The sequence below is a fragment of the Vidua macroura genome, chromosome 1, assembly GCF_024509145.1.
Source record: "Vidua macroura isolate BioBank_ID:100142 chromosome 1, ASM2450914v1, whole genome shotgun sequence".
Classification (NCBI taxonomy): Eukaryota; Metazoa; Chordata; class Aves; order Passeriformes; family Viduidae; genus Vidua; species Vidua macroura.
In genome coordinates this window covers 98,194,959-98,207,750 of record NC_071571.1, presented here as the reverse complement: position 1 = coordinate 98,207,750, position 12,792 = coordinate 98,194,959, and the positions used below count along the sequence as shown (strand labels likewise).

At 36.6% G+C, this 12,792-nt stretch overlaps 1 protein-coding gene across 1 annotated transcript in view; it reads left to right on the top strand.

The window, feature by feature from the left end:
• DOK6 (docking protein 6) overlaps positions 1-11,615 on the top strand; it is a 244,582-nt gene extending 232,967 nt beyond the window's left edge. The window contains exon 8 of the mRNA XM_053991649.1: positions 11,281-11,615. Coding sequence (XP_053847624.1) covers positions 11,281-11,420 — 140 coding nt within the window. The 3' untranslated portion in view covers positions 11,421-11,615. The remainder of the gene's footprint in view (positions 1-11,280) is intronic.
• The last annotated feature ends 1,177 nt before the right edge of the window (positions 11,616-12,792 follow it).

Sequence of the window (12,792 nt, the reverse complement as noted above, 5' to 3'; positions counted from 1 at the left end):
CAGTGAATTAGAGCCATTGTTTTTGATTTCCTGGTGGGTAATTGAAGGCTTTTACAGCTAGAAGAAATTATTTATAGAGTCATGAAAAATGGATTAACTTTCCTGAGTGCTTCATTGATGTTGTAGACATCTACTTTATTCCAATTAAACTTCTATAATCTAAAAATCAATAAACTTCTTTATTTTAGAGAATAAATTATAGAGGAAAATAATTTGTTTCATCTCTGTGAACTGCCTTATTGCCACATATTTTATATATGCAATCTCTACAAGGAACAAAAGAACTGAGAGTGTTGTTACACTCAGTACAGACAGAAACCTTTCCCTTATTCCATCCATCTCATAAACTGTTCAGCCACTTGCAGTGGCTACTACCAAACACCTCAAAATATACCTCAAATACATGTCATAAAATCAATTTTTGTATTTTTTGTGTACCGTGCCTACTGTCTCAAGTCTTATAATTCCAAACTGCACTTAAAAAAAAAATAAAATGCTTTCTCCTTTAGAATTACTGGAGAGGTATTTCTTCCTGCCTTCAAGTATTTCAGGAAACTTTTTAACATTTTCAGAGAGCTAATTATCAGCTAATACATTATTTCACTTTTACATGGCATCTACTATTACTGTCTAGTTGCAGCTTGAAATAACATTAAGGTCTTCTAAAGAATACTTCTAAGGACAATTTCATAGAAAGTTATTTCATAGAGCGCCCAAATCTGAATAACAAATGGTTTAATAAATGCTTTTACTATATGGGTAAAAAAAGTCTATTTTGAAAGGTAGAAGTTCTGAAAGCTGTGTTTCATCCCTGCATATATTAATGTGAGATCTTATCTGATTTTTTCTCATTGGTGGCAGAAAAAAAAATGGAAAATCTTTAGTAAGTTTAAACAGCTCATTTTATCAAAGTGGGAAAGGTGTTTTTTATCTCCCACAAACCACCCTCCTCCTTCTCTTCCCAGCAAAATACACACAAGCAAGGCTAATTCTCTGTGTTACAACATAAATAGAAAGTTCCTTGAAGGAAAGGCATTTTACCAGAGTCCAAGACTTTTTCCTGTTCTTGGACGACATTGTCTATGGTTTGAATGGCACTTTGTCCTCAGGGAACTTCCTTCAATGGAAGTGCAGTAATGGGATGACTCTGAGGCTTATAAGAGAGGTAGAGGAAAATCATCAAAAACAGATGATGAATTCTGCTGCTTTTGTGCAGTGAGAAGCTCTAGCATGGCTCAAACAGGACTGAATCTGCAGTGCAACCATTTGCTGAGGTAACCTCAGGCACAGCTGATGCTAGAATGATGGTCCTGTTACACCTCAGAACCAATTCCAACAGCCAGGCAGTTCTGGCTCTTTGAACAACCCAGAAGTGGAGCATATCTGACTCCACAGTGGAAACCAAACATGCATAAAGCATGTTTTGCAATTTGATTTGCCTTTTTTGTGTCTTTGTTTTTGGTAAGGGTTTGTTTTGCTTACATTAATCTCCCTATTTCCCTGGCTCTTCAGGTGTGCAAAGAAACCGGCTGGGAGCACAAAAGGAAGGGCTCAGATGTACCACCTGCATGTCTTAGACTTTATGTTTAGTTCTCATGTTCTACTCACATAATAAAATTGTCTCTTAAATACAGTTTTTATTTATAGTAGAATAGATATCCATTTAGGCTAGCATAAATCCTTTATCCCCATTTTCCCTATGTTAAGCAATATAAGCTATACTGCCTGCCAATTTTTTCTCTATTTTTTATTTTTTTTTCCAATCAAGGCTGTATTTTGCTTACATAAAATGTGGTGAAAAATATATTCCCTCCATCCTGTCAGACCAAATTTGCTCTTTGACTTTGTTCTCAGACCTCATGTGCTGAGTTTCATTTTATGGCAATTTTTTTTATGGTCCAGTGATAAATCTTTGTGAATGGAGTGTTTATAATGAAAATACTACCAGGCCAGGAAATATTGGCCAATATAAAGATCAGCAGAATTATAACAGCCACAAGATTAAACAGTACTGATCAATCAATAGTACCTGCAATAGTACCCCCTTTTCAAAGGCTGTGTACTATCTCCACACTACACACTTTTTATGGATGTAAGTAAATTTTTCCTTCATTTCACTTTAGATATTCTAATATCAAATTAGAAATTCACTGTTTTACTCCATCTCTGTAGTATCAGTTGAATTTCATCAGGCCTGTATAAACTTTTCTGGAATAGCGTATCCAAGGGGAAATGTCAACATGATTTGTAATGCAATAAATATTTAACAGTGACATATTCCATATCATCAAAGTGATATGCAATGTATAAATTTGCATTTTTGCATTGAATTTTTCAGTAAGATGCTTTCTGTTACATCAGTGATAGATTTAGGCATTGATTTTTAAACAAACTATCTGATAAAATCTCTCTCTTGAAGGGGCATTTAGTTTGGCTGTAATAAAAGCACAACATAAGCATTTTGAGAAAAGGAAAAGTGAACACTGAGCAAACAAATTGGTAAACTGGGATGATGACACTACATACATAGCTACCAGCTTTAAATTATTCTGGTACATGAACTTCATGTACTCTGCAAGGATATAAAAGAAAATTATACTCCAAAACAATTTCTGCCCAGAGATCTACCATCAGTTGGCTGTCATAATGACTTCATGCTTTACCCAGGAGTCACAAGCAGATAGACTTAGACACAGCAGAAAATGATGTAAGAAAAAGTAACTCAATGCACACAATTTTATCTATCCTTCACATTTATTTCTTTTTTCACTAGCTTCATATTCTTCCTGCTTTTCAATTATCCCAGGAGCAGGTTAATTTTTCTGAGTATTTTCTTTTGTTGGTTTGCTATGTCTGCATGATACAAAATAAACACTAAAATAATTTTCTTGTTGGAGTTTTTCCCTAGCTGTTGTCTCTTTCCCCCACTTTAGCCTTTCCCATATGCACTTAGGATCAGAGCATTCTTTTCATGTTATTTCTTGCATTTTGCAATTGGATCTCATTCAAATGTTCCTTGAAGTGAAGGAAATTATCACTTCCAGAAATTTCTCTTCTATGGGTTTTTTTTTTTTTCCTTAGTATTGCCAACATGGAAAGTCTGCTTTGTGAAGTTTCTGTTTAACAAGTTCATTGTTCATTGAGTTTTGAGCTTGAATAGGAAAGTGAAACTATATGCATTATGTATAAAAATCCTTAGTCTTTGTTTACTTTTATGGTGAATGAAATAAATTTACTTGGCACAGGCACAAGTTCAGAAACAGCTAGTATTCTCATTATTAACCTCGATTTTATAACTTATGTGGAGATGTTTTATATTAGGTTTTATATTAGTTTCTGGTTGAGTGAGCCTGTGGTTTAAAGAATAAATTAGGCCACCTTGGACAAAGTACTCAGCCTTTTCAGGTAGCTTTGTTAGGGCACTCATTCAAGATTTTATTTGCTGTTAATTAACTTCCTGGCATTTTGATACATTTTAGTACTAAACTGCCCACATTTCCTCTAAAAAGCTTTTCTTCAAGGTCATGATGCCTGTATCTTTCAGTACAAAACAAAATCCTTGACTATAGTCACTTCTCCATACATACAAATTTTGGATCATCTTTGTAATGGTTCAGAGAAACCTGCAACTCTCCTAACTTAGTGCAAGTCAGGAAGAGCAGCTCAATTTAACTGATTTTTTTAAAAAATAAAGGATTTTTTTCTCACAAGAAAAATTACTATAAAGAAATTATTTCATTGCATTACAGAATGGTTTGGGTTGCAAGATGAGGCCGCTCAATGCCAGGCTATCAGGGTTCCCTGAAAAATACTTTTAAATCAATACACTAAAAATTCAAACTATCACTGCAGAAAATTTCACTTCTATAGAATCCATGAAACCAAACTCAGAAATCCTTCTTTTTGAGAGTCTTCAACTGGAAAAGGATGTTTGTGTTGTAGCAAATTTGGACCTCAGCCTAATTTTGTGTCAAGTGGGAACATGATTGAACCCTCTTCAACTGTTTTGGCATCGTTAAAGAGCTGGACTCAGGACAGAGGGTGAGAGGAGGCTGGTTTAGTACTCCAGCATTAGTACAAGTGCAAAAAGCTGCAAAAACAAAATAAATTAATCTCTGCAAGGACTGCTGTGGTCTTTATATGGAAGACAATGTAAGAAAGCTAACTACAAGCTTATTATGCTTACCTGCACATTGGCTCAGAGCTCAAAACTAGAAAAATTGCTTCTCCAATTTCTTTTACTTAATCTCCTTGAAGTTCAGGCACACAGGCTTACAGTTACAGATAATAAATAGAAGAGCACCAGTCAAAGAGATATAATATGTACAATAGATCCATTTTTCCAAATATGTGTCCGATTTTGGCAGCAGAAACATGAGCAAAAATGGAAAAGACTGTTGGGTAATGTGAGATGTGTAAATAATTTTCTTTTCCCTGCCCTGGGTGGAGATGTTAGGTAGTAGGGATTTATATATGTCTCCTCCCTTTATAAACACACCTAAATGCATTATTAGGAAAAAAAATCCTAATGGAAACCAATTAAAAGTAGAGAGCGAGATAAACCTACAAACCCTTGAGAAAGATGTGATTGATGTTCTAATATTTCTACCACAGGAGCTACATCAACTTGTGATAGTCTAAGTAGGTGATTCACAGGTTCAGTGCAGCAGGACAGTAAGTATTTAAAAACACTTCCCAGAAAAACACAGCAGCAATTAAGCTGACCTGGCTTTCAGTTAATACATTTGCTTTAATTGCATGTTTCAAGATGCTGCTTTTAAATACCTGCTATTTTAGACAGGGGTACAGATGAAATTATACTTGTTTTTCCTGTGCATAATATTTGCAAGCATTTCACATTGTAGGTATTGAAACAATTTTTCTGTGTTTCAAAATATTGACATGTAGACATGCTCTTCATGAAACTCCAGCATTATTGTGCCAAAATTAGAATGCTGAAAATCAGCATATTGTAAATTTACTGGTCTTAAACTGGCAATCCTGCAGTCTCTTCTGCATATGTAAAGCTCCTTCTTTTATAGAGGCGGTCTTGATGACAATGACAAAGAGTTTTAGGTTAAATAATAATCTTCCCATTCTGGAAAGTCATATGGCTCTGTAACAAATATGTATCTACTCAGGTACTTACTAATCTTGATGCTGAACAGGAAAAATAATACTATTTCTATTTTTAATTCTGAGAAAAACAATTTTTTTTTAATTTAGAATGGAAAAAAATATTTTAAAAGGAGGGGCTGGGAGTTTGTCATTCACTCTCTTCATATATTTCCTAATGTATTTTATTCTCAATTTAAATTAGTTTTTTTCAAAAGTATTTATATTAAACAGACTAAACTATTTTCTTAAAAATCTGTCTCAAAAATTAGGTTTCTTGATATTCTTTCTCCCTTCAGAAAGATGTATGTATCTGATGGAATTAAATCCAAAATTATTTTGGAATATATGAAAGTTGGAGCCCAGCTGTGTTCCCTAGAGTTTTTATTCCAACTGCAGTTAAATTCAAAGGAAAATTTATATTTCTTTATTTGGAACTGAAACAGGCCCACAGTTTCACTTTCAATAAGTATATGGAAATCAATATGCTGTAATGTAGTTTATGCTGTTTTTCAGTTTCCATCTGCTGCCTTCCATTGCATCTTTTTGTGAGTGACAGCATAATAATTGCTGTACCAATTAATGCCCTTCCAATCCAACTGCATCATTACTGCAAAATAAATGTTTTGCTTTGTAGTAGTTTGTCCTGCTATGAAACTTTGCTTTAGTTATTCCAATCATCTAACAGCAGAAAAGGAAAAGCTGCTTTGTCATCAGTAGCTCAATAGAAGACACTGTATATTCAATACAGAGAGTTGGCAGAATTTTAACCAGTATCAATTTATAAATAGGATAGCAGCAATCATTTATTTTCTGCCTTAAATGAAAGTATCCTTTTTGATGCAATAATAGCCACTTAACTGATTTGAGACCGAAGTAGGGAGTTTTTTGGAAAAATGTTTTTTCTTTATCCATAATAAAATATGAAGTCTCTTTTTTTGCAACAAAAGCTCTTAGAGGATAAAAGTTTCCATGGGAAATAACCAGTCATAAAAATTTAGCTCTTTTGAGTAAGAGTTTAATTTTCCCTAGTAGGATTTCACTGCATAGCTACAGTGCCTTTTCCATTCAGTCCTGTGTCCTAACAAAAATTCTGCAAAGAATATCAGATGTTGAAGCACTTTGAGACAATCTTTCACATTCAAATAATATCCTCAGTACAATCTCTGGGCCTCCTCTGGTATAAATAGGAGCTTTCACTGCTGTTGGGAAAGTCCTTGGAGAATGCAAATCTAGATTAAAGACTGGTACTAGTTTTGGGAACTTTTCCGGCTCAAGAGTTGCATTTAGTCCAGTGAGCATTGTGTGAGGAAACAACACAGAGCTAACTCCTTACTAATGTTTCATTCTTGAAACATCTGTTAGCTAATTGGGTTTTTTCCACCTTCTTGCACTATTCTGTTGTGCAATGGTAAAATCTCATCATCTCTGTTTCTCTGCTTCCCAGACTGTTCTGTTTATTGTGAACAGCAGAATTTTCCAATTAATATTTCTAAAAAGAAATAACTGCTTTACAATTGAACAATTGATTCACTTTATTTATTCTTAGCTTGCACTGATTGATTCATAGAAATTTCTTTTGAGTGTGCATGTTTTTCTATAGCATTTATAGAAACATCTATAGCAATTGCAGAACTCTTGCAATCATTAAGTCTCAGAGACTCCCAAATACAAAACACAATACTAGTAAAGATACCCAATTGGCTTTAATTTAATGAGTTCAGTTTTGTGGTCATAATCTTGGAAATGGAAATATAAAAATTTATTTTCAAAAATAAATTTATTCTTCTTATCTAGAAAAACAGAAATGCATTAGAAGTACATCCTTTTGTTTGTAAAGTCATCTGTTCAGAGGTTAAGAAATCCCAGGTGAAAGCTTGCTGTGCAGCTGCAAATGTCTTTATTTTTACCTAATGGCTATCTCTATAAGGTAATTAAAGGCCTGCAACAGAAGCTGAAACACAGGAGCCTCTGGTTCTATTAATTTTTAATCACTGTACTGCAGAAACATAAACTTATATTAGATCTTGTATAGGAAAAGCTTAATCACAGGGTTTCAAAAGTGCTCCTGCATCTTAGCTGTGATCAGTCTGGTGGCGATGGCGTTCACCCGCATTTGGTGGCGCGTTGCTCACAGGTCATCATTTGCCAAACAAACCATCTGGCAAGGAAACCAGCCTGAGAAAAAACCTGCCATCTCTTCCCCTTGGCTGCTTGCTCCTGCTCCTCAGTTTTGCCAGTACAGAGATTTGTGGGGTTCTTGCAAACCAGATGACCAAAGTGCTTCAGTCTACAAAGCAGCTTTGCAGTCTCAATGGCTCAACTGAGGCACAGTGAACAGCAGTGTGAGTACTGGGCAGAAAGGGAACGTTTTCAGCTGATTTTCCACAGAAAGTGTAATGTTGAACCTTACCCACAGGCAGAGGGGAATTTGAACACAGGACTTGTACATCAGAGATGAGTGTTTTAACCAATGAACATCAGATGAGAATCTCTTGAATTCTTGTATTGGAAAAGAAAAGAGTGACCTTTATTTCATTTAGAAAAGAAAAAGGGTTGGCGCCTGCCTTCTGGTTAAGAATTTCAATTCTGAATCTAAAACAGAAACATCTCTCAGTAAGCAGCAGTAAGGGAGCTTTTAAAGCTTATCCCTGGATCTCTTTTCTTTTTTTTTTTTTTTTTCCTTTTCATTTAGCTTAGTACTGCAAGTTTTCTCTCAGAAGTTGTGATCGATCTACTTATATGTACATCAGTCACTGCTGTTACTAGGAAACCATTGGGTTTTTCCTCTAAAGAATTGTTATAAATAAGCACCATGCCATGAAATAAGATCCTGGTGGATACTGCCTCTGCTTCCAACATAATTAAGATCAGGAAAAATCTAATTTAATGTAATTTACTGGGTTACATTAAATTTTCTTGATGGATCATTCATACCTAATTGCTTTGGACTGCAGCTTCATTGCATTCTATAATCCTGAGAGTAAATTTGAATAAATTATGAAGCAGGCTGAATCATACTTATGTTTCCAAGGTCCTGTCCCGTAACAGAAAAAAAAGCAACTTTTCCTCTGTAAGCCATGGGGGGAAAACCTCACCCAGCTCCATTGGTGTCTTCAGGTCATGAAATCTGTGTGAATCAAATTCATCTTATGCTGACTCCAGAATAATTGTAGAGAAGAGTTAGTTTTGTATTCTTAAAAACAGCTATGGTACCAAAGAGCTGCAAAATCCACAAACAGTATTCTTCTTCTTCTTCTTCTTCTCTCTTAATCTTTTAAGGCCCAAATATAACTGAAGCAGGAAACTTAGAAAGCTGTGGAACTTTAATTGTTTACTGCAAAAAACTTTACCTGTATCTTTAGTTTCAAAATCCTTACTGCTGACATAAAGTGTCACTTTGGAGACACTGCAATACCTAGGGCTCCATAAGGCTGATCAGCTGTATGAATCTTAAATAATATTTAGGAATGAAAATAAAAGGCTCTATTATAACATAGAATTTCCAGTATGTGATATGCTAAATTTTAACAAAAAGCTGAAAAGTACCCTAAATTTTGGAAATTTGCTACTTAGCAGTCTTAAGTCAACTTGGAACCTTTAGACTATTTTATTATTTTGCCACCATCATTTTCTTATTCATTTATTGAAGTATATTAACATCATTAATTGGTTTAAAAAAAAAAAAGTTGAAAGTAAATATATTGCCTAGATCCATTCTTTCCAAACTCGTAACTTTTCTATTACCCATAGCTTTCTCATTTCATTCGAACCAATGTCCTCTATTCTTTTTGTTATTATTTTCATGGATTGATGTCATACTGTTCAGCTTGAGCCTCAAACAGATATCTTAGACCTCTTGGCTCTGTAAAGTGTGCCTTAATCTTTTCGATCTGCCTCTCTTCTCTTTTACTACATATCCTAGCAGTTAGGAGAGAAGAACTTTCATCCTTAACCCCTTTGGTTACAGAATGGCAAAAAGTAGCTCTGTTGTGACATTTAGCATCTACAAATTTTCCTGTAAAGAACAGCAAGGGATATGTTGGCTTTTGGGGCATATATACAGGAAATGAAAGACCTGAATTTAATTTCCTTTTTAATCCTAATAGGTTCTAATTCATCTTCCACATTCTAAGATACTGCCTGAATTCCTTAGCTAGAAATTAGTATATTAGGGGCACTCTTCATCACTGTATTAAAGCTACACTATTCTACAAAAGTGGATTTAAAATTAGTTATACAAGATATAGCACATGACAGAAATAGACCTGAGTTTAAGGAACTCTGTGGTTAGTAAGTCTATTTACTCCTGCTCATTGTCACATGAATTGTTTTATACTCTTTGGATAAAATACATGAAAGAAAGTTATACCTTAACATATTTTTTTTATCTTTATTAGTCAGAAAGAGACAAATTTTACATAGGAAATCAGTTCCTTATGGCATTTAAAAGACATATGATTCTAGCTTCTGGGTGAAAGGAAAGCAAGATCTTACTTCCTGAGATGGAAATGCGGCAGATTTGGAACACAGAATTAAAATCTAAATCATTCATCTTCTCATGTTTAGGTTTGCATTAGATTAAGCAATAAAGTGACAGTAATTGTGATGTAATCTCAAATAAAAGTAAAAAATTAATAAAGGCCTTATTTAATATCATAGTTAAAAGTTGGTCAAAGCAAGAAAACCTTTAAGACTATTCACATTATCAGCTACTGTGTAGCTCAGAGCTCACAGTCACCATAAACTTTATTTCAGTTTGATGCAAATGCTTCTTGGAGCAGAAAACATTTAAATCTTTCATCTCTGTCAAGTTTTGGTAGCCAGTGTCAATTTAACCCAATGAATGAAGAGTAAAAATACACATAAAAAATTCATCCTGCTTGCTTGTGCTGTGAAACCAATTTTATGATCATTTACATGCCACTGGGAATTCAGATTCTGGTTTTATTGTCTTCAGTGTCACTAAGATGTACCTTTTATTCTATTTTTCATTTAGTTAGGTTTTTTTCTGTCTTGGTCCCAGCATTGCTCTGATAGTCTCATGTTCAGGGGGAGCCGTGGGTTTTTTTTCATGAGGAAGTCAGTAACATGTTATGATCAAACTTTTCCAAATGCAAGTGAGAAAATGTTTTCCCAAGTCCAGTGAACAGCATTCTTGGTTCCAGCACTACTGGCCCAGCTGCTGTTTTGAAACAATGTTAGCATGAGCTGAATTCTTTAGTATTTGAGTCTATACCATTGCAGCTATTCTTTAATATCTCTGTGGTTGACATAAAAATATGATTTCACAGTCCTACAGATAATAATATATATGTATTAAGATAGTTTTAAAAGCATTATGTAAAAACCATTTTCAATCCAAGCTTCAATATAAATTTCAAAAAAAAAAAAAAAGATACATTGCATGAAGATATGCATTTTGGAAGTTTATTTTTTGTTACTAATTAAATCTCAATTTCCAAAGGCAATATGAGGTAGGAGAACTATCAGGTTATAAAATTGGGTCATCAGTGTTACCTGAGTTTCATCACTGGCTTTTCACATGTGGTTTCCCATCTTGCTGATAGAAGCAATGGTTATATGAGATTCTCAAGCCCATCTGAAAAAGCGTCCTGCATATCCTCCTCCCAACCAGTATTCTGCCATGTGCATCATATCCCACCTCCAGTTCATTTTGGAATTACAGTGGTGCTGTGCTTACCTGACAAACTGGCATCATGTTCAAAGGACAGTAAGTAAATGAAGTGGCATTTGTGGGACTAATCCCTTTGAAACCCCTGGCATTACTTTCATGGGCAGTGCTTCAGGTAAAAAAGATGTGCACTGGTTATTTGTCAGTCCTAACTGATATAACTAAGACTTATTAAGTAGAAAATACACAAATACAACACTCTGAAATTTTGAAAATAATTCTGACCCTAAATTATGTCTCAGTTGGGTCTGGGACCTTTTGCTTTGGCTGGGAATCTGTCAGCCACTTGTGCCCTCAGCCACAGGGAATACCCTCTTCTGCAGCCCCAGAAGGGCACGATGAAGTAGCTCTGCTCTCCAGGCACCCTGGCACTGTGGGACAGTAGGAAATTAATCCACTGGAATCTGTGCCCATGGAGAAAGGCTTCAAAGCTCACTTACAACCTTTGTGTTCACGTCTCCTTGCTCCAGGTCACAACCTCGGCTCAGCGAAGGTGTCCCGGGCGCAGACATTTCCCAGCTACCCATCGGAGCAGGGCGAGGAGCACCAGCAGCCACTGTCGCTGGCCAGCAGCTACGCCTTCAGCTACGGCTCGGGGCTGGTGCAATGACAGGCGGGGGCTGCCGGCCCACATGGACAGCTGAGCCTGGAGCCTCCCACCAGGACCAGGGAGCCGCTGGCCCCCTCTGCACCCACCATTCGCCGTGAAAACTGATGCCTACCAACTCTAGCTGGGGCGCCGCCAATGTGGAAACCTGGAGAGGCGGCTTCCCCAAAGCAGAGGCTAAGTCTTTATTTATTTATTTTGCCGTTCCTTTTGTTGATATGTTCAGAAAGGAGGGGGTTGGGGGGTTGGGGGGAGGGAGGAAGGGGGACACGTCTGTATTGTAAGAAAGTGGTGGAAACAAATGAAACTATGTTGGTTGGTGTGAAGGTTTCTGCATGACCGGAGAAGGTCCTTTCTGGGGCTCCATTGCAATGGCACGTTTGACGCTGGGGCCTTCCTTCCCGCCCCCACCAGCAGGACAGCCTGTCTTCACCCACAGCTTCTGTAGGTCCTTGCCACAGCCTTCAATTCCCACTGGAGGCACTGAAATGTCACCTACTCAAGATGTGGCATCAGTGCTGTGGGGGTCGCCTCCAGATCTGAGTGGGCTCACTCACTGCCCTAGAGGGTGGTTGGGTGTTTTTTGGGCCAGACACCAACAAATACTGGAGTAGCAGGCTGATATGTTTTGTTGGGAATAGGGTTTGGTGCATCAAGGTAAGGTTATTGTGTGGTCCAGCTCTAATCTTAAATTCCTGGGGCACAGATTCATCCCTTACATGTGCAATTTTCACCATGCCCCTAAGAGCTGTGAAAATCCCTATCAGCAGCACAGTCTCGTCCTCAGAACTGCTGCAAGTCTTCTTGTTCGCAAATTATTTAGGTAACCATGCCTGAAATCCTAACTTTAAAAAGCAGGAAAACTGTTCTTCAAACAAAAAAAAGTGGCCCACTTGCCCAGCTGGCAATTGCCCGTGCCACGGTTGGGCCAGACATGGTAAAGCTGAGCTCTGGTCTTGTCTTTCTGGTCAGCGTGACTTTGATTTTCTGTGTATCCTTCTCAGATTTCTGTTCTAGATGCACATTGTATCTTGTGTCATCATATGTCAAGCATCTGTTTGCTCTCAAAAGGAGGATGAGTACCTCTCAATGGAAATTTTCTGTCTTTGGAAGACGTCTTTTAAAAAGGAACTGTAGTAGATGTTTGTAATCAGTAATGAGGGAATAAGTTGGAAGGCATACCTGTAGGTGGGGAATGAATTTTATCTATCCTGAACATTTAGATTTTTGTAACTGTTATCAAATATTTATGTACTCCTTGTGATGCCCTGAAATGTTTGAAATTGTGAGGAGAAAAATTTGCCCTCTTGTATGATCTGAAGAGCCTTGTGTTCTGTTCCCAGAGTGAAACTATTGCCATGATTACCAGAGAGAT